Source organism: Aphelocoma coerulescens, chromosome 2, assembly GCF_041296385.1.
Source record: "Aphelocoma coerulescens isolate FSJ_1873_10779 chromosome 2, UR_Acoe_1.0, whole genome shotgun sequence".
Lineage (NCBI taxonomy): Eukaryota > Metazoa > Chordata > Aves > Passeriformes > Corvidae > Aphelocoma > Aphelocoma coerulescens.
Window position 1 is genome coordinate 114,938,060 of NC_091015.1, and position 25,879 is coordinate 114,963,938.

The 25,879-nt window shown below is 43.0% G+C and overlaps 1 protein-coding gene across 3 annotated transcripts; it reads right to left on the reverse strand.

Moving 5' to 3' along the window:
• Window positions 1–1,076: 1,076 nt before the first annotated feature.
• Window positions 1,077–25,638, reverse strand: TWSG1 (twisted gastrulation BMP signaling modulator 1). Of its 3 annotated transcripts, XM_069004444.1 has the most exons (7): window positions 25,459–25,638; window positions 24,890–24,992; window positions 24,047–24,777; window positions 21,880–22,045; window positions 15,381–15,480; window positions 11,197–11,463; window positions 1,077–3,599 (listed from the first exon to the last, which is right to left on the reverse strand). In XM_069004444.1, the coding sequence occupies exons 4-7, from the start codon at window positions 22,000–22,002 to the stop codon at window positions 3,418–3,420; spliced, it is 672 nt and encodes a 223-aa protein (XP_068860545.1). In that variant the 5' UTR covers window positions 22,003–22,045; window positions 24,047–24,777; window positions 24,890–24,992; window positions 25,459–25,638; the 3' UTR covers window positions 1,077–3,417. The 3 variants fall into 3 exon arrangements, with proteins under 3 accessions (XP_068860545.1, XP_068860547.1, XP_068860546.1); XM_069004446.1 differs by lacking the exons at window positions 24,047–24,777; window positions 24,890–24,992; window positions 25,459–25,638 and adding an exon at window positions 23,117–23,523; XM_069004445.1 differs by lacking the exons at window positions 24,047–24,777; window positions 24,890–24,992; window positions 25,459–25,638 and having other exon boundaries at window positions 21,880–23,522.
• Between the last annotated feature and the right edge of the window lie 241 nt (window positions 25,639–25,879).

Below are 25,879 nucleotides of genomic sequence, written 5' to 3' on the forward strand. Positions count from 1 at the left end.
AGGTTCTTGTTGGAGTGTGCTCTGCAGGTACCTCATCAGCACGGTCTGTCCTCTCTTCTCATTAAACTCCTCCCAGTTTACGGGTCTTCAGGCTTTGCCCATGAAGGTGTAAGTGCCAGCTGGCCTCGGGAGAGGGCACCATAGGTCACGGGGCTGGAGAGACCAGAGCGTATCCGTGTTGCGTGGGTCTGTGTGTCACTGTGCAATTGCAAGCAAGCTTCAAGTCACTCCAGCCAGCAGGATGAGGGGCTTGGGAGCCAGGTATCAGAATAGCCATGATTCTGATAGTGTGGAGTGACCATAGATATATTATTAAAGATACAAGCAGGCGTTCTTATATTTATTTTTAGGAATTAGATGTGAAATCCATTAAGCATACTAAAAGCAAGCCAGGAACCTTAAGAAACGACAGGAAAGCAATGGCATGTTATGATCTTTGTACTCGAGTGCCTATAAGGAAAAACAAACAAAAAAAAAACCTCAACAAACCAAACCCAAACCCCAAAGCAACTAAACAAAAGCTTTTTTTATTTTTAAAGAAAGAATAACAAAAGGCCCTCCACCCCTTTTCAGTCAGACCCCCTACACACTAGGGATTTGTATAATTTCTTACGTTATGAATTCCCTCTTTGCTTCCCTTTACATTCAGTGATTTACAGTTCTGTCCCAAAGGACAGTGATAAAAGTGGACAGTGATAAAAGTGGACAGTGCTTTACCTGGAGAACATTCCTAAGCAAAAGAAGTTTTAAAAACATGTTCTTATGTAAGTGATGGTTTGCTGGTTATCTGGATGTAGGGTGAAGTAAGAGACCCCAAAATAAATTACGAATTTTTCTGCAAAATTAATAAGACTAAATAAACAGCTTTCTAAAATGGTTAGATTTTTCAGAAAGAACATTCTGAGTATTAATCATTTAGGTACAGAACAAGACTTTGAAGCTACACTTTTAGATATGGAAAAAAACTGCTGGAGAGTTAATTCTCTATATTATTCTATCCATCTAGATCAGTAACTTTTGTAATGTGCTTTCTGGTAATGTTTCCCTGAGAAACTCTTGAGAAAGAAAACACAAGAACCAGTAATGTCTTTTTATTAAAATACCTCTTAAAACACTCATCATCATAAAATACACTGAGTGTTGCTGCATGACATTTGTGTACACACAACACTTCCAGCAAAATCTAGACAGCATCAGGAATTACAAAAAGTAAGGCAAGCCCCAGAAGGTGTGCACTACCTTCTCTCAGGCCACTCCAGACAACTGTGTTTACATTTTCATGCCATTCCCCACACCATTTCCTGGACACCTGTGAAGCTGCTCCCCCCATCCCTCCCACCCCCTTTGATTTGACCTCACAGTGAAATTCTGAGGATGTAAATGGAAACAGTATCATAGATCCATGGGGCAGCAGGTACCTGACCAGAAACATCAGCCCTGTTCCTCCTCCAAGAAGATTCTGAGCTATCCTCATATTTCCAATAATTTAAGACTGCAAAAATCTGAAGCATGCTAATGATCTCCTGCTTGCTTGATTCCTACGTGTCTCCTGTCTCGGTCAGGAACGTTGATCCATCACCCTCCAGCTACAAACAGTCACGGCTACTCTAATGTATTCTTCCTCTTCATTCAATTAAAGAAGTTCTAGTAGAAGAAAATATAACATGAATTGTAAAATATTGGAAGAACAACTCCTCCATTATAAGCTAAGTTTTTCTATTCTTGTCTATGATCTTTTATCACTTAATTGTAAGTTTTAAGTATGAAGACATTCCATTATCCACAAGTTCAAAACAATAACATTCATCTTTCAAGTACATCTTTATAGCTGAAAAACACACTGAAGAAAGTAACATTATTTAACAAGAGTCGGTTTTTTCTTTTATTATTATCATTATTACTATTATTCCATCTTATTGAAAGAACTGTATCATGAGAAAAAAAATTGAAAAAACATTCAGGCAAATTTTCAACAAAATAAATGTAAAATGACTGCTTTCATTTGTACATGGTACAGATAGGTGTAACTTGAAAACAGTTTAATCCCTCTAGACTGAGGTTAATGAGAGAAAAATGAATAGTCAAATTCCTTTTTGTGTTTGCATATGCATATATGCATAAAAAAAATCAAGGAGTTAAAACCCACATTATTATAAATACCAAAAACTGATCAATAACTACTCATACACTTTATTCTTGTACTTAGTACCATTATCAGTGGAGCCCTTAAATGGGTCATAGTAACTGCTATTAACTGTCAACATATAAAAACTCTTACTTAGAAAAATGGACAATGTTCTAAACTCAGAACACTTTTATTTTGCCTTTGCAGACACATATTCCCTTCTTCATTGACAAAAATTTATGGGGGAAAAAAAAAGAAATTTAATAATAATAAAAATGTTTTGGAATAAATATTCACAGGATATTACTAAATGGGAACATGCTTGCTGCCAGCTGCTCAGCTGGTAGACCTGTACCACTTGCTTGTTCCTGTCATTTCATTCTTTATTCCTTTAGTCATTAAATCCATCATAGCCTTTCATGTTTCCTTTACTGGACTAAATGTTCAGGGCATAACAACCCTAGAGAACAGTGCAAAAGCTGGGAGATGCAACTGCACTTTATTTAGTTTAACAGCTTTATTTTGGGATCTAAGAGAAGACTGAAAAAATTATTTTGTTTAACACATAAATTACGCATCATAGGCCCCAACGAACTTACACAAGAGCAGGGCAAATGAAACTTGGAAGAAAAGTGTCCCATACATAGTGTTTTGTTGGGCAGCCCTTCTAAGAAGTTAGGATTTTATCCATGACAGCCCAGGCTTTGAACTCATAGAGAAAGCATGAATTTTAATTTTTCTCCAAATGCCACTTTCACAATAAAAAGCTAACCTCAAAAACTGGAAGGCAATAAAGTTAAAAAACAAAACCAGAAACCAAACCCCCAATACCCAGCCCCTAAACAACATCCACCCTCCCTCCAACCTAGCAGCCATTTATTTATTTGTTGAATTTAGATAATGGAAATCTCATTACCATATTCTAAAAGCTTCCCTACTCTAAACTACAAGATAGAGTACTATGTTCTGAAAACCAGTATAGCCAATACTTTCAAATCAAAGGAAAACCATCAGAACAGCAATGATCATGACTGTACCATTTGAGCAGAAATAAAGAAAAACAAGTTTAAAACATAGTGTTTAAACATCTACTAGTTAGCCTCGCTTACATGAATTAAAAAAAAAAAAAAAGGAAAAAAAGTTTTCTGATTTTATACATCCTCTTTTGCAACCAGGTACATTTAATTGCAACCAGCAGGCACTCCACCAAAACGCAGTATTTGCAATCCCCGTCTCTTTAACCGAGAGAGATCACTTTGGCCTCAGTATTGCTATATTACAATTTTCCTGCTTCAGAACATGCAGTTCATACATTTGACAGTTTTACTGCCGTAGTCGATGCATTCTGGCCCGATACACTCACAGCAGGCGTTGTGAAACCATCGGTATTTGGAAGCTCCCATGGACTCGCAAGAGATCTTGCACTGATGTATTGACATGCAGTCATCAAAATACACCACAGTACACATGTGTTCTAAATAAGAGGGGGAAAAAATTTGGTTTAAAAGGTCTTAAAGTGTTTTTAAAGGTTAGTTAAAAATTAGTTAAATGCGCAGCTTTAGAAGTATGATTGCAAACCGACCGGACTATGAGGCATAAGGAAATAAAGGTGACAGTAAAAGCAGAGCGGCAAGGCAGAGAGACAAGGTAAAATCTATCAACTTCAAATTTTCAGCATCTACAACTCAACCTGTTGTCTGATCTTGTTCTGGGTTAATTTACTTCTATATTCACAGGCAAGAATGTTTTTGAGTTTTGTCCCCCAGTTGAGAGATACCTTCTAAAGTGTAAGGATGAGCTATGCCGAAGTTACAATCAGGAATATGTCCTCTGAAGGTAATAAGCTACCACAAAAAACTTCAGGTTTAGAGAAGTTATTTAAGAAAACCATCAAAACCCACTTATTTGGATGTAAATGTTTCTTTCTTCCCTCCCCCCCCAATTCCACAATAATCTTCAACCAGATTAAATTACAGACCTAAAGAATCCTGTTTTCATCAGCATGAAACTGCACACTCTTTTCTTCCTTATTTTTAGCAGCACCACCAGCGTCACTACTAATCTTAAGAAACACCTTCTGCATAAGTGTTGACTTCATGCTTCTAACACCCATGCAATTACTTGAAATGCCATGAAGTTTGGTGTTGCAACATCAAAATGGAGCTAAGGCAACAACTATAAAATAAAACCTTCCCCCCCCTCAGTCCACTTCCAATTCTCCAAGCTGACAGATTCCACCATGTTTCTTCTGTACTGACCAGGTGATTATACCATAAAACTTTGTTCATCCTCCAAAGGACCATGATTACAAAACATTTACCCAGAGCATACCTTGGCACACTTTGGGCAAAGCACAACTGGCAGCTGTCTGCAAACATGAATGTCTCACTCACACACAACAAACCAACTTGTGAGCAGGAGATGTCAAGGGGCTTTCTAGCTTATTACTACTCATGGTGCACCCAGGAGAAACCCACTGATCTACATTCCAATGTGGATTAGAAAAAAGTAATACAAACTTAAATGGTAAATCAAGACAGTGGGTACGGTTTGGGGTTTTTTTAATGACCAATTTTGACCACCATCAAATTATTTTGCTACTACCAAAACAGCTGCAAGAAGGTTAGAGGATGTGCTGTCAGCCCACTGAAAGCAACAGAGTATTCACTGCCTTGGTCAGGCTCCAAACTGATGTACGTCTTGCAGACACCATATACAGTGCAACAGGCAATAGGGATCTTGGTGAGGAAAGGCAGACCCAGAACTGAAGCAGTTTCTGCTCTCAGAAAAGCTGTGCTGCAAGTAAAGCTGCAGTTGCCCCAAAAAAGCTTGCAGTACCTGAAGTGCTGCTGGGAATGTCAACGAAGTGCTTGTGGCTGTGTAAGTCCTGCCCCATTCTTGGCACTTCTGTTTCTATAAACCCTTATAATATATCCTGAGGCACAGCAATAATTCCTCTATTCCAGAGGAATAGTTCTCAGAGAACAAAACCTCTGCTTGAAAACAACCAACCTATCTACAACTTTAGTAAGCGCATTTGATTGACAGAGAGGAAGAGGAAAGAGCTGAATAGAAGTGTATGCTATGGTACCATGTGCAAAAAGTGATAGGTATACACCTGAAGTGTTCAGCCAAAGCTGAAAAGTAGTAGGGAGATGCAGGCACCATGGCCTCAAAGTCAAGAAGGATCCAGAGGCCAGACAGCAGCTCCAACTTTTATGGGGAATGCACAAGAACTTGGCAACATTTCATCACCAGTGACAAAAAGCTCAGATTGCCATGGTCCCAAGAAGGAGCACGTACCATCCATTCCCAGTAGGTCCAGATAGTCCCAGGTATCTGTTCCCTTCACTCCTCACAGGAAGTTTTCAGTGGAAGGGTAGGGATGAGAAAGTAGAAGCAAGTCTCCAGGCAGCATTCCTCATGTCCCATCAGTCATCCAAGTCAGTGCTGGGGTTCAAGTACAAGAACCTTACAAAAGCCTCTGTTGCTCATTACTCATACTCTTTATATCCTTTTGCTCAACCTCTATTCAGTCCTTTGATACCTTTTTAGTAGTTTTCTACTGAAGTGTTATTACATTAAGTTTGACCTTAAATTCCATACACAGTCTTAGAAGGTGTCAGCTGGAGGCCCAGAGCCTCTGCCTCAAAACAGGCAATCCTGGCTAATCTAGAAAGATTTCTTCCTGCAAAATCACCTTTTGGGTGCTATCTCCACCTGACTGACCTAGCCTCTGGACAAGCCTGAGAAGGTAAAATGATTCCTGGCTATCTCCAGATTGGAGTGAAACAGCTCTTTAAAGGAAGCAACCACAAGTGCTCACTGCTATCTGTTGATCATGGCACTCCAACTTGAAACACACAAAGGAAAGCCTAAGGTAGGTCAGGGAAGCTTGTCAGGAAAGCTGTGCACACTCTGAGGTGTGCTAACTGCTCCCAAAACTTACAAGCTCCCTTCACACCAGAGAATGTCCAGTCCCTTCTGCGTAAGGAGACATCTGTGCTCACCTTCATGTTAACCTCATCTCTGACAGCTTCAGCAGTGTTAGTACTGCTTCAGAAGTCCTGGTGAAGCCTGCAATTCACCAGCTAAAGCTAGCAGAAACTTGAAATAAACTTCCTAGAGAAGGAGAGCCTATGATTTCTAGAATGTGAAGATCAAAGACACTGAACTGAGAGATATCTCTCAGGCTAAAGGAGGCCAGAGGAGCAGCAGCACCTGGCCTATGACTCTGGCAAAACTAGGTGGCATCAGTCAGCTCCTGTCAGACTGCAGGGACTCGTCTCCTGAACCACTGTCCCAGCACCAAAGCCATAACTCAACCTTACTATGGTGGCAGCAACAACCAAGGACATTAATCTTGACTGACCATAGAGTGGAGAAGAAAGTTTATTTCCACCTGCACACAAGTCAAGAGGATAGGTTCTCAAAAACCATTAAAAAATGCTGCAAACGGGAGAGAGCAGACTGCATGTGGCAGGCCAGAGACAGCAGTAGATCCATCTGGTCCCAAGTAGCTCATGTAAACAGCTGGAGGACATGCTCCATGTATATGCTACCAAATTGTTTCCAAAGTCTTGCTCACTGAGAGACTTGCCAGGTCTGAACAAGTCAGATTGGCCAGGGTGCACTTTGTTTGTCTCAGGGCACTCCTAGTCCCCTCCTCAGCAGTGCCTTTGTGCTCATGTAGACGCTGAATTACTGAAAGCAGGAGAGTTCCTCCCCTCAAGCACTAAATCCTGCTCTATAGGCTGCAGAAAGAGAGTTACACAGGGGAAAAAAATAGATACCTACAGGCTCAGCTGGGATCTGGGAGAGTATTTAAATTGTTTCACAAACCTAATTACAGAGTCATCACTTGACTCCCTCAGTGTAGATAAAAACAGTATTACTTAGTGCAGTAACAGCTTTCTCATTTGCATTTTGCCAATTTTCACACACTAAGGACCACAGGCTGCAGGTGCAGGGAGGGAGAAGGATGCAGCAGCAAATTTTTTTTCCTGGAACATTAGTTTCTTACCTTTTTCCCTCCTCACACTTCATACTCAGTGAAGGTTGTGTAGAGGAAACAACAACCAAGTCTAAATTAAAAATGAACAGAAGAAACTACCAGGCTTTGCTATAAAAGTATCTGTATTGGTGTAATATAGAAGAATTTAACAACTCAGAGAACCTTCCCAGTTAATAATAATTTGCTGTATGGGACCATTGAAGTTAAATGTGCTATGTAACTTCAGCTGTCTGCTGGCCAGTATATTGGTAGCTCTAAAAGATCTTTAAAAAGGTAACTGTCCACCAGCAGTTATACCATTTTATCATAGAACATCCTGGGTTGGAAGGGACCTTAAAGATCATCTAGTTCCAACCCCCCTTCTGTTGGCCGGGACACACCTTCTGCTAGAAAAAAGACTAATCTAGTGCAGTAGCAGGAAGAGGGGAAAGTGAGAACAAGGAGATTGACCTGCAACTGAATATGAACAATCAATTGAGATAATCTACTACTTTTGGACAAGTCAGTTTTATGTCAATCAGAATTTATAAAAAGAAACATTTTTTAAAAAATCTTCTAGACTACCTACAGAGGCAGATGTCTCTGCACTGGATTTCTAGCTCTCCTCTCCCTGTTGCACTGGAGGGGAGCAGAACTGCAGAGCAGACACCATCCCCTGTGTCACAAGCAGTGTAAGACAGAAACTCTTAACTGCAACACAGATTTTTTTTTATCAATTGCCAAAAAATTATCTAGTTCCCCTCTCTCTCTCGCCAACATCCTGTCATCATCTGAAACAACTAAGCTTATTTAAACCTCTGAACTCACAGTTCAGAGCTCTGAGGGTATCAGCTAGAAGCAAAGAGAATGAAGTACAAATGTAGCTCTAGATTAATAACCATCACAATCCTCTCTGAAGTAGAGGCTTAAGTGCCAGAAACAACTGAGACAAAGAACTACAGCAGCTCCAGCAGGGCATGCATAACTTAGGCAGCTAAAACATTACAAGTCAATTCACAGGAGGAAAGGGAAGACACTCATTAGGAAAATAACGGGGAAGTTCAAGGTCTGGCGGCTGGGTTCAGAGTAGGCTGGGGTGAGAAAGGAATGCTTTATATCCCACCGCACCCCACCTCCTCCCAGATCCACAGCTGCCCTCCCAGGGCTGGTGGCTCCATGCCACTCAGACACAAAGCTCGTGGTTCCAGTGGCTGGTGCTGCTTTTTCTGGCACTCACCCAGAACTGCATCAAGCAAGTCTGGCACCCTGGGCCATCTTAACGGCGATCCCTGTGAGAACGCACAGCAAAGCTAAAATCAGATCTGTGTTACACTACATGACAAGGGGTATTTGTAAGCAGAGCCTTTCCAAATTTTGAAATGTATTCCAGAAGACAGCACAGAGACCACTGTTCCCCTACAAAATCTACCTCTTGTCAGCCCCTCTCCCTTTACAGGCCATGCCATTGGCTGCTGCCAGCACACCATGTTGGAGGGAAGCATGCAAGGAGCCACAGAAGAACCACAAAATGGAGGAGGCACAGCACTGTAAAGAAAACATAAGGCATCTGTGTTCCTGCTTACAGGAATATTCTTTCAAATCCCTCATTGTCATGGCTCTGAAGACAACTGCTTAGCAAGCCGCCTTAAGGGCATCTCCGTTTGCAAGACCTGCCCTCAAGCCTAGCAGCATTTTTGGGGAGAAGGAAAGGGTAAAGACATGGTCTGTTTCTCCCACTGCAGGCTATGCTTGTGTTTACTGCCACTGAGCACACACATACACATTCACATTCACTCTCTTTCAGTGGTTCTTCTAACACTTGCCAGCTTGTTAAAGCAGTGGCCCGATTGTGTGAGTGAATTTTACATGGGGAGAAGCCATCAGGCTCCAGGAACTTCCTTGGCTCCCTCGCTGTGCCCATGCTCACAAGGCTCTTCAGTTCCAACCTAGAACCCCTCCACCTTTTGATTATGGGTTTCCCAATGAACTCAGCAGAACAGTATTAAAAACAATGCTACCCCATGGCTCACACAACATCCAACACAATTCCCCAGCTGTCCTGCTTCCACCATAATGAACATCAACTGACCAAGGCCCAACACTAATTTTTCTTTCTATCTCTTCTCTTCTCAATGCTCAAATCATCAATGTTTTTATAAGCAAAATTTAATATGACTTTCAAGAAAGCAGAGCACTACGAAGTTATGTACATTGTGACCAAGAAGAGGCTCTTCAGCAGGTTTACATATTTAGATACTTAAAAGTATAGGAATAGGATGCAGAAAGTAATTTTCTATCTTTTCCAGTTCTTTACTGGTCACTAAGATGGAGAAGGCATAGCCAATGACTACAAGAACAGCTCTGACATTTATTTCTGTTTTAAATGTCTGCTGAGGCCTGAAAGCCAGTGGCATTTGGTAACTATTTCCAAATATAACTGTTGTTTTTGGACTGTCATCATTCCAGTAAGAGCTCTCTCAACCTAATCTTTAATATGTTCCTAGTAAAAGAAATGAAGGAGACTTTTGACTAAGAAAAAAATGCAGTGTTATGTATTTGTCTGTGTTGTTGAACTAAAAACTGTTCCACACCCTTGAGATGCAATTCAAATTCCAAGCTTAATCCAAAACTATCATTAGCCCATCCGTTGGTACGGTAGTAAAGGACTGTCAGGAAACAGCCATCTGGGTTGCAGTACCTAAGTGCAGTGGGATATATTCAAGGCTGTACTAAACATAATTTTTTTCCCCTGAGTTTAATTTATAACTGTAAGTACTGTAGTCTTTGCACACAGAGCTTTTTGTGACTTTCCATTTTACATGGCTTTGTACATTATTCTCACAACGGCAAGCAAGCATTTTAATAACATCAAAGACATATGAATGAGATGCTTTCTGACCATCTGGTTTCCTAGTTCTGGAATTAATTTATTTTTCTAATGTGCCTTAGCCAAAGGAAATTAGAAAAGTTGCCATTAAGGTTCCATTTAATCAGCAGCAGTCCTCCTCAGAAACACAACTAGGTCAATGGTTCACACTGGTATGGAAAAGCAGTGTGTCCATCAATTTTGATTTTTATCTTTTATTGATAAGATAAAAGGGCCATCACAACAGCAACATATGGGGTTACGAATATTTAGTGCGCGTTGGGAAGGAAGCAAAGCATTAAATGCACTAACAAAACAAATCAGATGCTCTTTTTCCCCTATTAAGCAGCAATTTCACTATGAACTGTTTATGAGATTCTTTAAAGTCTGACATAATGATTTGTAGGGAAAAGTGTTTCAGGTTTAGTATGGAAACCAAGAAACAGAGAGTATTTTTCTTACACCACTGTTGACACTACCTCAAACTTCTCATCTTCCTCCAACCCAACCACAGCAAACAATATTCTGAAGTCTGTTCTCTAAACTGAAAGTAAGAATATAAAAAACTTCATATAAAACAAGAGGAATGAATCTGTAAGTTGAACCCCTACCACCAAGTTGCTTCTTTTGAAGACAAACTTTCACATATCCTTCCTTCATCAATCTTTCTGATCTTGCTTAGGTTTACTATTAATCCTGGATTTTGTACACAACATCCTTCTAAAGATTTCAAGTCATGCCAGCTCAGATGAAAGAAATAAACAACTGTTCCAATTATAAGTGCTTATGGCATGTGGCTTTCTCAGACCTCTTAAGCCATGTTTCAGTTGCCTACCTCTGCACTGATGCATGATTTGGATTCAGTTTCTGATCTGTCCTGTCTCCTAAGCTACAGGTACTTGTCAGAGAACATACCGTGCCAGTGCACATGAAACAACATGAACAAACTGCCTCATGCCACAGGAGAATTATAGAGATAAACTCACGTGGTTCAGTGTCTCCTAAGATCATCAGTCATTTTAACACCATCTTCCACGTTCCTCAACAACTTTGCCTCACTCCTTCTGTTACGTCATGCTCAAAATTAGGTTGAACCTTTCACTTTCTTATGGGAAAAGAAGAAGCGAGCACAGAGAAGCATAGGATATGCACGAGAAGGCTCCTGGAAGAGACAAGAGGAGATGCTAGGGATTTAGACACTTCACTCATTACCTTTGTCACTAGAGTAAGGTGTGTGGACATTGTTGTTTGGAACAGAGACGTTCTGATGCTGTGGCTGGTTCACTGTTTCTAAAAAGGAGACGAGGTTCTCATGGTGTGACAGCTCTTCTGCCACAGGGAAGGAAACAATATTCCAGTTCAGCTGAGTGTCCCCTTCTGTCAGTGCCCGGAAAAGGGAAGGAATTGGTTCATGCAACTCCTCGACAGTGCTCTTGGATGTTGGAGGTGTGTCACTGTAATTGCGAGGATTGCACATACCTGCAGAGGAATGAAACAGTAAATTACACAGAACTCCCTAAGCTCTTTTTCTTGAAACAGGCAGGAATATTTAGAGGATTAAAATTGCCTCTATTTTCGCTGAACAGAACGCTTTCATATCTATCCCACTCTCAGCCCAATAGCAGAAGTGCTATCAAATACAGCAGGACAAGCTTTCCATAACTGCAGGTTTCAGATTACTCAGACTTCTACAAAACACACCTGTGACTTGTGAAAAGAAAAACCTCATCTAAACAGCACTTTGCTTCCCTTTCAGTGTTAGCATTACAGCTTAGAAAATGGAGGGGTCAGTGGGAGGTTTGTTTTCCCTGGGTCAAGAGACAAAGCACAGTATAATCGATAGTAGCATAAACCTGGAATGCAAGGTTAGGACTGAACAAAGAGAGTATCTTGATAAGTCTGAAGTACATGAAGCTTTTGATCACAATTCAAGTATTCCATCTCATCTGCTGCAGCAGTGCTCTAGATCTTTTTAGTCATCTGCCAGAGATGCAAAGATCACTATCAGGACAGAGCATGACTCTGAATTACTTTACTTGTGTAGAGACAGCCAAGATGAATCTCATTTTGCTGCTTAGCTGGAGGGTTCACAACAGGTAAAATCCTAATTTCTACGTTACCTCTTCCTTATTTTTCAATGTCTTCTGCAGTATTTTTTTTGAAACCCTGTAGTCTTTTTTCACTTTGCCAATTCCTACAAAATGTTTTTGTGATATGCAATGCTGGCACCAGTTTTTCATTAAACCATTTAAACACTAACATTTATTACTAGCAATGAAACTGAAGGGAATCTCTATATAAGTCCAATCCGTGGAAACAACCAAGGTTAAAAAGAAAATTTGTATCTGCATAGGTATTTTAAACTCAGGAGTCATAAAACACTATTAGAAGTCACCTGTCAAGAGACAGGCAAATCCATTTTCCTCATGTACATCTGGATATCATTTTGGGTAGTTTCACAGACAGAGGTTTAAAGAGCTATAGCTGCAAAGCACACCAGTTCCTGAAGTATAAAAGTGATTTGGGACATGCATGTTCAAATTCTACCTGCCTCACACAACCAGAGAAGTATCTCCTGCCCTTTAGAGCCACTAGAACTCCAGCTTCACTAATAATTGTGTTTAACTAGAGCCTTTTACAAACCCATAATCTTCTCAACCTAAGTAGATGGATTTCCGTAACGAACAAAGCAGAGGGAAGTTTGTCCATGATGATTAGCAGGAGATCTAGCAAATCTTAAGCAAGTGGTTAGCATTACCAGTATTTGGTAATAGGAACATTCCATGACAGTCTGCTCCTACAAAAAGGTGAGCCAACTACAGAGTAGGAAAAAAAATAAGCTTCTTTTCCAAACAACATCAGGTCACACTAAAAAATAATTCCACTTACACAAACATCCTACTGTAAATGATTGTTTTCCTGCTCCTCTCAATTAGGTTTGTCCATGGACCTTCCTGGACTTACTGCTTTAATAAGAAATTTCTATCCCTTCCTTACCACCTTTTAATAAGCATTAATATTAATCATACTTAAAGAAGGACTGTATTAACCATACAATTGTAATAAAGGATGCCCACATGAAAATCAGTTAGGAAGCTATAAAAGGTAAGAGTTTTGTACGGATACATCGAGAGATGTATGCTTTAGTTTATGTGATTGTGTAAATGTTGTGAAACAGAAACCAGTGGGCCTTTCTGGACCTGTCAGACCAGACCTCTGCTAAGTTGGATTCAGAAAATAAATTTCACCGATAAGAAAGGAAAAAAAAATAACATCAAGATTGTTTATCAAAATCCTGTGGAATGTGTACAAGCTTTTGTGCATCTCAATGCATACGAAAATATTACCTCAGGATGGTACAGAAAAACAATTGCTCATAGTTTAATTGGTAAATGTTCATCCACAAAGATCCTTCACTCTTACTGTTTTTAAAAGCAAAAGAATTATAATAATATTTACATATAGAAAATATTATAAAATAGAAGCTTTGGTTAAAATGAAAATAAAAAAGTTTAACTTAGGAGCAACCTGTAAGGATCAAACAAGTCTAAATTACTGCTTTGGAATGGATGAGAAGATGCAGAAATGGGCTATCAAAATTATGGAAGCAGACAAGCCTTTACACAATGGACTAGGAGAGCTTAACTCAAAGGAACATCAGGAGAAGTTTTAGTTTACTCAGTACTGGGAAACTGAACCTGAAACCTTGTTAACTCTTGTAGCAGTGCAGGTGGCTGCAGCTACTCTTTCTCCTGAGGAGAACTCAGACAACCAGCTGTGGTGGTCAGCAACCCAAGTTTAGCATGTAACTTTCAGTCATGGTGAGAACCCATGACTCCCCCGTTTGGTCTTTTGCACATTTTCCCCTGATTGGTTAATATTTTGTCTTCCTATTTTATGTATGAAGTTATGTATATTAATTTTCCTTCTTTAATATGTATTAGTTCTAGAAAGTTCTTTGTTCCTTGACGCCCCATTGGATCCTTCCCTGAGTCCCTCCTATGTGTTGTTCCCATTGGTTCTCTTCCTGTCAATCCCACCTGCTTGTCTCTATCCCATTGGCTGACATCCCTTTCCCCACCTATTCTGTACCCAGTATAAGATCCCTGGACCCTCCCACCAATTGGCCTCTTTGTCCCTGTCTTTTCATGGGAATAAACCTGCGTGGAGCACATATGGAGAGTTCCCTCTCCTTCTTCTTTGCCTTCGCCTGTGTGCCTGCCTGACAGCGACAGAAGGATACAGCCCCTTTGGGTGAGGAGCTCTACCCTGTTTTCATTGTGTGTTGGGCACTGAGTGCTGCCTTCCAGAGGGGTTTCAGTGTTGACCTCCAGGCTTCTTTGTGTCGGCACGCGAGGGGTAAAACCCCTTTCTGCCAGCTCCCAGTGGCTGAAAACCCCTCCAAACTCCTGTCCTGGAAAACACTATAGGAAAGAACTGCAGAACAGTGATTCAACTGCAGATTTACAAAAAGAAGCTTGTGTGGACTTCACAATCCTAAGAGGTAGGTTCTTCCTCTCCCTAGAAATCAGTATACTATGCCTTGCTTTCTACAGCAGATAATGGTTCTAAACTAGGGAAATAACCTGCACTGAAAATGGGCATTTTGACATTAATCACCTTCATGAAATCAGAGAAAATCAACGTAGAAAGGCTGAGAGCAGGTACATTCAAGATGCATTCCTTTCATGGAAGCCAGGATTTTGGATGGCAGCACAGGGAGACTTACAACCACCGCAGGAGGATGAAGCTTTCATTACATTTAAAACAAGAAGCTGAACTAGAATGTAACCTCCTGAAGCAGGGACAGCACTCACTTGCAGAGATCCAAGCACTCTGAACACAACCTGTCAACAGCAATGTGTTCTTGTTAAGACTAGCATCTAGTCCTACAGTATGACCATGTCTGCTTCTTTTTCACCCTTCACAAAGAGCTCTTTTGCAAATAAAAGAACAGTGAAAACACTGGGCCATGCATATTTACTAGTAGTCCCAACTCAATCCTAAAAGTGTCCCAGTGCTGTACCTGTCAGTGCACCCTTTAGAGGTAGAAACCTTCCCAGAGCATCCAACCCCACAAAGCAGGCACTGGGGAGTTTCCTCAAGATGACAATTCAAACGAGAGTTTTATATTTGAGAGACAAAATTAATAATGAACTATTTAACAAACAATACCTGGACTACTGCCATGCCCAGCTCCATAGAGCAGACACAGCCTTCAGATGTTTGGGTCGCCACAATAATTTATTCCCAACCCACACAAGGAGCTGTAAGATGCTTAAAAGCACAGATTCTGTCCCAGTGTTTTACTTCTATTTTAAGACTGTGAGCTCAGCATGTTGCAGGAGAAAGTAATGTAAAAAAAGCAGAAAGTCCCCCAAAAAATGCAAACTTACCAACACAGTCACAGCACTCATCCCAAAGTGTGCCCAGGCAGAGCATACACTCTTTACAGCAGGAACAGTTCCCTTCCCCAGGGCGGCACTGACACAGCTCCTGGAATCAACAGACACTCATTACACTGCAGCAATCCCAGATGTAAAATAACTACACAGCAGCGTGATTTTTCCTCAAGCCACAACTCAAATTAGGGCATTAAAAAAGCTTAGTACACTAATACAGTGAGTAAACGGTGAAACGGCTCCAGCCAAAGAACCGATCTGAGTTTACAAAAGGCTCTTTTGCAAGTTTGCCTTTTTATTTTTCCTTAAAGATGACGTTCTGAAGACAAATCTGAAGTCAGCATTTAAAAGACAAAAAATCCCATTCATGGGAAAGGTGTTTGCACTTCTGTGCATGCCTAAATCTACAAGCTGTTTGAATGTTTTTCCCATCACAACGGGAAATTCAAAGCAGGATGCTTCTTTATATATAAATAGTGAGCGTACATTATAATTTAGCTAAAAAAGAAAGCTACTATAAGCCACATGTGCCTACTCAAGACATGCATGATGTCTACCATCACAACTATGCCTGGATTCTAAAAGGAACTTACTCAGTTAAGTCATCTGACCACAGGATTTTCTGCATCTCCAAATACTTGTTACGCATTGCTCTCTGTTTGCAACATTAGAGATTTTTCTCCCCCACCCAGGTCTAGATGATTCATTTTTGCTATTATGAAAACAACCCTATGCTTCGTCTCAACAAACTGACACCTTGGGATACCTACGAGACATCTAGAGCCTCTAGAAAGTGAAATGACCTACACACATATTTTTCTTTAACCATTAATAACCTAAAAAGATGGAAAAGGCATGGAAGCATACAGACAAATCTTTCTCTTTGTATTACATAAACCCAAAGGCACTGGTTTAGCATCCTGCTGGAGACACACACTTGTGGACCGCAAAGCATGGAAAAAGCCTACATGGATGAAGGAAATCTAAAAAACAAGCAGTCTCCTTCCCTCTAGCTCAAATCCATATTAGTAATTCCAGTTTGGCCAAAAGACTGTGGCTACATGACAATAATTCACAGCCTTGAATTACATCATAGAGCAAAACACAGACAAGCCAAGAAGTCCCTTTGGTTGTCCTAAGAATTTGGTTTTGATGACATCTGTCTGGCTATCACATTACACACAACTGGGGAGGAAACAAAATCCCATTACTGGAAACACTGACCATGGATCCTTCCACCCCTGGCTTTACTGGAAGGGCCATCGGCAAATCTCTATTACACACCAAGCCAGGGAGAAGATTATGCCCATTCCCACTCTTTGATCCCGTTATCCAGAGGCAGAGGAGGGACACACTGCAAGAGACATGCATGGGCAGAAGAGAAGGGCAGGAAGGTGGTTTGGTTTGAAATTCTCCTGCCCTGGAGTCACCACCCATGGTTCCACCCCAGCTACGTCAGGGACACCGCTCCTTACAGGCAGACACCAACACCACCTGCAAAGTGAGTTCACAGTGACTTGTTTGCCCCACTGACTGATCGAGAGTGAACCCCTGCTCCACACACATTTCTGCAATGTGCAGCCCTGGTAAGCATTGAATTTTTACTTACAGAGTGGAAAACTACCAAGATTTATTACTTTTTCATCCTCAAAATTTATGAATGGCACCTATCACTGTTTCCACATAAACTGTGCTGTTTCTAAGTAAAAGATGAAAAACAGGCTGATTAACAAAATATATACATTTTTCCACAAGAGGAGACACCACAAACTTAGAAAGATGACTTATGTGAATGAATGATGCATTTCTAAAATATTTACATTTGATAAACAGATTTTGTCAGCCTTTAGAATAAACAGCCTGAATAGAAAAACTTTAAAAATAACCATGAGTGCTGTTACTTTGGCCAGAGAATAATATTAATACATATTAGCATTAAAAATATCCAATTTATTCTTCAACAGTAAAACCAGGCAAGCAACTTTTACTTTTTAAAGACACCAACAAGCCAGCATGTGGGAGGAGGCAATTCTCACTAATCTATTAAATGTAATGCATGAATAGAAGCCAGAAAATTCACTAAACTCAAGTTGTTTCAGTTTTATGGGAGAGTATTCTCAGAGAATTAAATGTAACCTTAAATTCTGCACTTGCAACATGTTAACAAAAAATTCTGCTTAGCATCTATGTGTGTAAGCACTGACTTGGGGACAGCATCATTACACCTACCAGTATTGTAACAAGTTTGTTTTTACAGGAAGGGCTAATGAGCAATGTAATCTTTAAGAGGGGTTTTTTTTGTTGCTGTTTGGGTTTGGGTTTTTGTTTGTTTGTTTGTTTTTTATTATTATTTCTTTATTTTAAACTTGGAGGGAGAGGAAGGAAGAAAGAACAACCTAATTAATTAGTCTTCTGCCACTTTGGGGCAATAGTTGTATGTTTTTCCATATATCTGTTTGCACATCCATGGTTTCCTTAACCAGTTTTGAGTCCTCCTGCCTGACTCATCCACACTGGATACTGGTACAGGATACATCTTTTTAAAAGAATGCTTACATGAGACGTGGGTGAAGCGAGGCAGAATAAGGAATGTTTCTCGTTGATAGCTGGGGGTGGTGAGGCATCAGTGGAAGAAAATATTACTCATAAGTCAACTTGGCAACTTCCCAAGCTGAACTACTGAAGGTGCATCAGAGAATGTATTTTGCTAGGCAAGAAATAAGCCTCACAGTTTAAAAATACAGTATTAAGTAGGAAGTAGGCATGTTTGTACAATAAAGATACTCCTGCTCCAGAGAGCAAAGAAAAATTTTTAGAAGATGTTAAATATCTGTGTTTTTTTCAAAGCTTTCTTGAAATTCCAGGGGATATTTTCTTGGTGCAGGGAGAAGCAAGACCTGAAGGCATTGGAAACCTCTCTGCAAACTGGAAGGGGGAGTGAAAGAAAGAGAGCTTCTTTTTCCTTGAACAGTTTAATAACAGAAAATCTCCTGGAAGCAAACCAACCAGAACTGTTTTGTTAACCCAACTGGGTTACATACTGCTACAACATGCACACTGAAAGCAATTTTTAGATGTCGAAGCCCTGAAGTTAAGGAGTGGCATTTATTTCATACCACAGGGCTAAAATGTCTTGGAAATCCTTTCAGGCTGACAAGTTTGTACACAAGATTAACAGGAGGCAAAGAAGACAGATCGAAAGAGATTTTAATTGGAACGATACCACACCAGCTGAGGTGGCTGCAGGTCTGTAGAGTTGGGCACAGAAAATCCTGTTTTCTCCACAAAACAACCTCTCTTTAGAAGGATTGTAAACCCATGCCTGAATCATAACACCATTCGTTTCCTACACACAGCAACAGTTTAAAGCACTGTTGCAGATGAGGCAGCAAAGCTCAGCTTCCAGCCCAACACGGACATTCCACCCCAGCCTGACTCCTGCCAGGAGCTCCGCACCTCAAGAGCCAGCCTGGGACTCACCTCAAACCCGTTTGCTATGAACAATTGTGGGAACGTCTCATCCTAGAGGTTTCTGCCTTCAAGGATTTCCTCCATGTTGCAAGGACACAATATGCGAGCGTAGCTGGCCTTTTCATCTCCTTCACACATGGAAACATCAAAACAACCCACGCAGCCAAGTCAACAACAGATGTGCTGCAATAAACACTGCAGCACGCGCGTTGTGCGGGCCCAGGGCTCCACCTGGAACGCATGGCAGCAGTCGCTCATGGACCCCAACGCCCCAGTCCCAGGGACATGGCAAGGAGCTATGGCCAGAGCCTTCAAGGGAACTAATTTTGTGGGCTCATTCTCTACACTCCCAGCTCTTACCCACAACTCTCTCAACAGCTCCAGGAAGCTGCAAGGTTTCTTAGCGAAGGCTGACCTTATGCAGAGAGAGATGCCTCAAGCTATTTTCTTACAGGCCTTTGCTTATGGAAAAAAGAGGAGCATGAATAAAGCTAGAGCCCAAGATGCAAAGGGAAAGCTGAATCCATGCAAGTTGTTGATCACATGCACTATTCTGGATCTAGCAAAATAAATATTTATGTAGGGACCACCCTTATGCAGAGCAGCTCCTAAGGAGTGGCAGTAATGACTGTACTGACTTCTAGCCATGCTGGCAAAAATATTTATGTTAACTGTATGCTTTTTGAGAGAGCAGGTCTCTTGTCTCTCTGTCTCCAGGACAGGCAGCCTTGCTTTCTGCACACAGATGTAGATGACAAGCATTCACAGTCTGTTTGCTCCCCCAGTTGTCTCTGAGTGACATTGTCTTGGTTTCAAGACATGGATTTTGCCGAACTTGAACAGCAATAAAATCGGTGAGGGAAAAATGTCATGCTACAGTCAAGCAACCTCCCTCAACATGGTATTTTATTTTTAAGTTCAGATTTCTCCAGAAGAGTTTAGAGGGGAAAAAAAACCTCATGGACATACTCTACTTGCATACCTATCCAGGAAAGAACATGCATTTCATATACCAGTGCAGTGCTTCTGCCAAGTTTTAAAACAAACAAAAAAGCCAAGAAGAAAGATGACAATTACTTTAAGTCAAAGCTTTAGGATACTTCCTATCCACAATCAGACTAGTCTGACCTGATCTGTTCTTCTGTAAAGAATGAATACTGACTGGTAAGTCAGGCCTCTGTGCAGGAAGACAGCAGCCAGACAGCAGAAATGAACAGTGTAATTCCCCTGCAACTGCACACAACTCATGCAGCCTAGGCTACTTTAGGGTGTCAGAGCATTGCATGTGATTTTGATTTTAGGGAAATGCTTTAAAAAGGGGCTCCACATTGCTTGTACAAAGTAAGAGAGAACACACCTACCGCAAGTAAAGCAGTTCAGTGGTTTCTCTGCATGCACAGGGCTGTGTTGCTACAGAGATGCCAACAAAATCCAAAGAAAGTACAGTTGTATGAGCCATTTCCATGCACTGCTGAACCTCAGCTGTTTATTGCCAGCTGAGTAAGGACTCCAGTTGCATTAACTCCATGCCTCCTGGGCTGTGCTCTATTCAGACTAGCTCATAAAGTTTCAATGCTTGCTGTCTCAAGCTTGGCTCGATAAGGAGTAGTTGTCTGCTCTTTCATGGATGGTGGACTCCATCAGTGGCACCAGAAAAAGAGACACATCTTCCCTATTCTCCCCTTGCTTACAGCAAAACAAGCAGCAGACCAACAGCTGCCAGGATGGAAATCCAGCATCTGGACCAACAACCTTCCCCTGAATCAACAAATCTGTACCACTGGATTTACTATTTAAGTGCCATGTACATCCAATGACACAATTAGCACGTTACTTCTTACAGGTTTCAATCCTAGAGCTGATTTTAAAAAATGCAAGAGAAGGGGCTTATAAGTGCATCAGCCTGTCACAGTGCACAATGTCCAAAACACCAGCAAAGCTACTGAAGTTTTGTTTGAAAAGGTAAAAATCAGAAGCCTCGTTCCTGCTCCCATATTTAACAACTCCACAGACTGTGGTGGGGCTGGAAGAAGCAGCAATTTCTTTTTTTTTTAATTTTAAAGTGATGGCAGTGCAGAAGCTGGAAAGAAGATGGTTGAGCCTACAGCCAGTCTTCATTCCACAGGATGGATTTGTGAATCTGGCAAATGTTTTTATTTGTGACCCAGACAAATTTTAAACGGAAGTCAGTGAAATGAAGTAAACATGGAAATGCTTCAGGCCACTTCTGCATCTCTTTTCGGGCTGTGACCATGCATTTACAGTAAGCACACTCACATGTTACTGCCATATGATGTTTGTGCTCTCTGTTACTGCATTTCCAATCTACAGTGAAGCAGTAGGGAACAGTTGCTTTTAAAGAAGCTGCAGCTGGCCACAGGAAGCCTCCTTTTTCAGTGTGGAGTCAAGAAGCATGCTCCATATACCACTACTAAGAAAATACATGGTAGGTACCAGAACTGCTTGCCATTTTGCTAGAAGAGGCCCTTTTGTTCTGCTGCACACCATGCCTCTTAACTCCTGCTCTAAGAAGAGCAACCTGGTCTCACTCTGTTTCTTTCACTGCACAGACATGCCGTGAGTCAAAAACAGCATCTGAATTTAACATCCATTTCCTACCAGTTCAGCTCATAAGTATTTTGGTTTGTTTTTAGGCATCTTTTAATTCACTGTACAAACCTGATGTTATGGAGAGCATCAGGCATCAACTCTGGACCCTCTGCTTGAGATTTAAGGAACTGGACAATTTGCAAGTTAAGGGAAACATCTCAGATGGACATAATCCTTGGCTTGAAAAAGTTTCAATTAAAAAAAAAGAAACATGCCCATATAAATACGCACTTGGTATTCTCTCTCTATAAAATGGTTGTTAATCTACATTTATAGGGGTAGGAGACCAAACTAACCTCTTTAAAGAGACACTACTTAACATAAAATGCCAGTTATTTGTATCTTTTCAGGACACAGCTTCAGGACTGTTTTCTGAACACTCAAAAGCAGATAAAGGACACACGACTTGTACCTGTATCAGGCATTTACTGACATCGCTGGCACAGAGAGCCTTGTTGCAGCCTGTTGATGATGGGATCCACAGCAGGAACAGAAGGACAGTGACTGTGGGCGCTGTGATGTACTGTGACCTCATGTTTCCTGCAGGTGAGCGATTTTCACAAGTACTTCAACCAGCACTGAAATAAAAACCAGCGACTGAAAAGGCTTTTGGAAGACCAGTAAATTCTATTCCATTCCCCCCTTGCAATTCCTTCAATAAATATGAATATTTTTTTAAAAAGGTCAAATTGGGGTACTTAACAACAAACCCAAAACCTACTCCTCCATCTAACTTGTTTATACAAAGCTTTCTGCTATTGTACCTTTGGATTAAAACTGCAGTACACTTGAGGTGAGCAATCTCAAGTTTGCAGTATCAAATATAAAATCCTGTAAACAGTGATGATAAAAAAACACCTTGGATGACAAAACCCACCAAAGGAGACCTAATTTTGTGAATGCTCAAAGTAGACAGATGGGTTTTGTGCAGTATCTCCTCAGGCTAAGGTACACACAGGACCGTAGGACCAAGGCCATACAGCAACCTTTTACAACAAGGTATGCTGCCCCTGTCATCTTTAATGCAGACAGGCAGTTGTTTTCACATGGGCACTTGGATGTCACACAGGCTTTCAAACCAATCACAAAGTTGTGAACTTATTTTTTAAAAATATACAGACACCAAACACTAAAAAAAATTTAAAAGTACCAGACACTTTGAACAACGTAACTTCCAAGAGCCAAGCAAGTGTCTGAGGTCAACCAGAAACGATGAGCATCTGCTACTTCAAACAGACTGAGGAACTGGGCTTGTTCAAAGCATTCCACCTTTCTCACTTTGTGAAAACCCAGCCTGTTGGCAGGTGGTATTTGCGACAAATATGTCACGATTAGCAGCGTGCCACTGAGTTTTTACTTGTGCTTCGCATATGAACCCAGCCAAAAGAGGACCTATTGCAATAGGCACTGTACCAATACATAATAGGAGGCAGCCCATGTTTGGGCAAGCTTACAGTGAGTCTGTATTGTTCTCCTAAGAGAGAAAGAATGCTAATGGAGCACTGGATTGCTCTCTTTTGGTATCTAGAAATGTTTTTCTGTTTTATGAACTACAAGACCCAACACCCTCAATGAGCAGAAAAGTGGAAAATACGTAAAGAAGGCACGATCTGGACATTGAAAGTCTGCGTCCGATTAGTCCTTCTTACAATGGTTATTAAATGCCTCTGAATCTCGTTGTGCTGGGCACGCCGCCATCTGTACCAGGCAGGGCTGGGGAGACCCCCCTGCAAGACCCGGGAGCACGCACGGAGAACACGGCATCTTTTCCCTCAGCTGGGGGTCCCCGCTTTCCCTCCCTGCTATCCGGAGCCAAGATCGCTTCCTTCCAGCAGCTGCCGGCCCGGACCCGGCGGGTGTCGCATCCCGGGTGCGGGAGCCGAAGGCGAGCACGCTGCCTGGCGAGGGGAGCGATCCAGCCGTGCTCGGGCGCGGGGCTGCGTTACATAAAGGCTTCCGAGGAGCGGGGTCGAGCGATGCCGCTTCCACACGCACTCCTCGGATGCGCACCGGCGTCCGGGTGCTCCTTCCCCGCCTCCCCCCGCCGCTCCAGTTCCGATTCACCGACCGCTGCTTTCCCAGACTTTTATCCGGCGTGGCGTCCCCCCGGCGCAGGACCCTCGCCCGCCGCCCCTCCTCTCCCGCAGCCCACCCCGGCGGCACCGGCTCAGCATCGCTCTCCCGCTCCACCGGGATCGCACCCGGCCCGGAAAAGACCCCAAAAAACCCCTCCGGCCGAACCACCCGCGCTCGGCTCCCCGTCCCCGCTGCGGCTCCCGAGAGGCCCGGGGCCCAAAGATGGCACTGCCAGGGGCCGGGAGGCCGGTGACAGGGAGGGAGATGTGGGAGAACACCACCCCTGCCGAAGTGGCCCGGGGCAGGCGGGGCCCCGCACGGGGAGCGGGGTCTCCTCCTCCTCCTCCCTCCGGCAGGCACGCAGGCAGCGGGGCGGCCGCGCCGAGCCGCACCGAAACTTTCCTGCCACAAAGAAGCAGCCACGGCTCCGCCGCCTTCTCCACCTCCCCCACCAGCGGCTCCATCCCTGCGCACCCCCCGCCCGCTCCCTCGGCGGCGCTCACCGGGCGGCCCGGGCCGGGCACCCCGCGCTCCGCAGGCGGCTCTCGCTGCTCCGGAGGCGGCGACGGCGGCGGCAGCAACCCCGCGCCTCGTCCCACTGCTCCCCCCTCGGCCGCAGGCAACGCGGAGGCGGCGGCCTCGCATCATCGCCCCGCCTCGGGGCACCGTCAGGCGCCGGGACCCTCCCCCCGGGACCCTCCGCCCCGGCGGGCGGCGGCTGCGCGGAGCCGGGCGGGAGGAGAAGGAGGAGGCGGAGGCATGGGCCGGTGGATGGGAGCTGCCGCCGGACCGTGCCTAGCGGGACGGGACTGGGGGGCAAGGCCAGGACACTGCATCCCGAGGGGCTTCTTCAGGGGAGGACGGGGGAACATTCCCCCGCAAGCCGAGTGCGAGCAGAGAGAAACTCGGGGGTCCTATGGGCAGGACAGGCAGCCCGGGGAAGCCGGGGCGGGAGGAGCGGGTGTCGCGCCAGGGCAGCGCCTCCGTGCCGGAGGGCTGCGGGCAGGGCGGGAGGAAGGGAACCGTGGGGCAGCGCCGCTGGAAGCGCCAGCGGGAAACGCGATTAACTTCCCTGAAAGCTGAGAAGGTGCAGGTGCCCGGGGGAGGGCAGGGGTCGCCTCCGATGGGAAGGGACTCCGGGCTTCCGGACAGCCTCTCCCAGGACCACGGCTGGGCGGCGGCTTTATCCTCCCACGCGCCAAGCGCCCAGGGACCAAGGTAACAAGTTTAGGCCCTAGAAGAAAAACACAGGAGGATCCTGGCTCGGTACCCAGAAACTCAGAGCAGCCCTCGGGCAGATAGACCCTGGCGAGGGAAGTAGGGCCATTGCGCCAACGAGTTACTACCGTATTGCGTCTCATCCCTTCTTCCCAGCTCCCGCCGCTCTGTTGGGGGAAATCCACAGCACGGTGTCCTTGAACAACACGAGGCATCATACTACAGAATAAACTCGGGGAAGAAAAAAAAAATTTAAAAAAAAGGAAAAAAGACCGCAACAAATCCTGGATTCAAATCAGAGAAGCCAAGAGGATCATTATCTGTGGGACTGAAATATGTGGAGCAATAAAACTTTTACTAAGAAGTTGCAATTGAAAAAACTCGGTTGCACAGACCCTGACACCGGAAAACCGTCTCTCCTTACAAAAAAGACACAGGCTAATGCTAAGAAACATCTGTCTTCAGATATCCTTACAAGATACTGCCAAAATATTTTTCTTGTCTCCTGCATCCCAAGTATTTTTGTCACACACTTCTTTTCTAACACAGCCAAGACTTCTGCAGCCCAGTTTATCTTTTCTGTTCTGTTTGCTAGGCTCTTAATTACTCCTACCTCATACTTCTCCGCTTCCAGCCATGGCTGTTACTTTTTACTACTCTAGTAAGTATCTGACAGAAGTAACTTGTACCCACTTACTAGTTAACACCTTGCAACTTTATCCGTATCTCCTCATCTTTTCAAGCAGATAATACAGATTTCTGCAGCATTTTAAGATTTTTACAGCTACGTTGTCGCTTTTTCCTCAACAGTTTCAATTCTGAATGAGGTCAGGACGATATTGCTGTAATAAAAGCACTAACAACTTCTCCTTCTGCAGATACCTAACAAAAGTGAAAAAAAAGTTACAGGGCAGGAACTACATACTGATTGGTATTAGCGTGCTTGAGTTACTATTTATTCTAAACTGGCACTAGCAGTGATGTGCAGACGGAAGGAGCCTGCTGTCCACAGTGTCTCTTGTTCACTGCCCATTTGGCCTCTGCCCCAGGAAATGCCCCCTGGACATTCACAAAAGCACAAGGAATAAGTTCCCTGTGGTAGCTCACCTGAAAAATCC

What these genes read in the sequence shown, in the direction of transcription:
- TWSG1 (XM_069004444.1), bottom strand. Translation starts at nt 22,002, where the DNA reads ATGAGGTCACAGTACATCACAGCGCCCACAGTCACTGTCCTTCTGTTC. An exon ending in TCAGTAAATGCCTGATACAG is followed by an intron (nt 15,481 to 21,879) that starts GTACAAGTCGTG and finishes TGTTGATTCCAG; the next exon opens with GAGCTGTGTCAGTGCCGCCC. An exon ending in ACCTTACTCTAGTGACAAAG is followed by an intron (nt 3,600 to 11,196) that starts GTAATGAGTGAA and finishes CCTCTTATTTAG; the next exon opens with AACACATGTGTACTGTGGTG.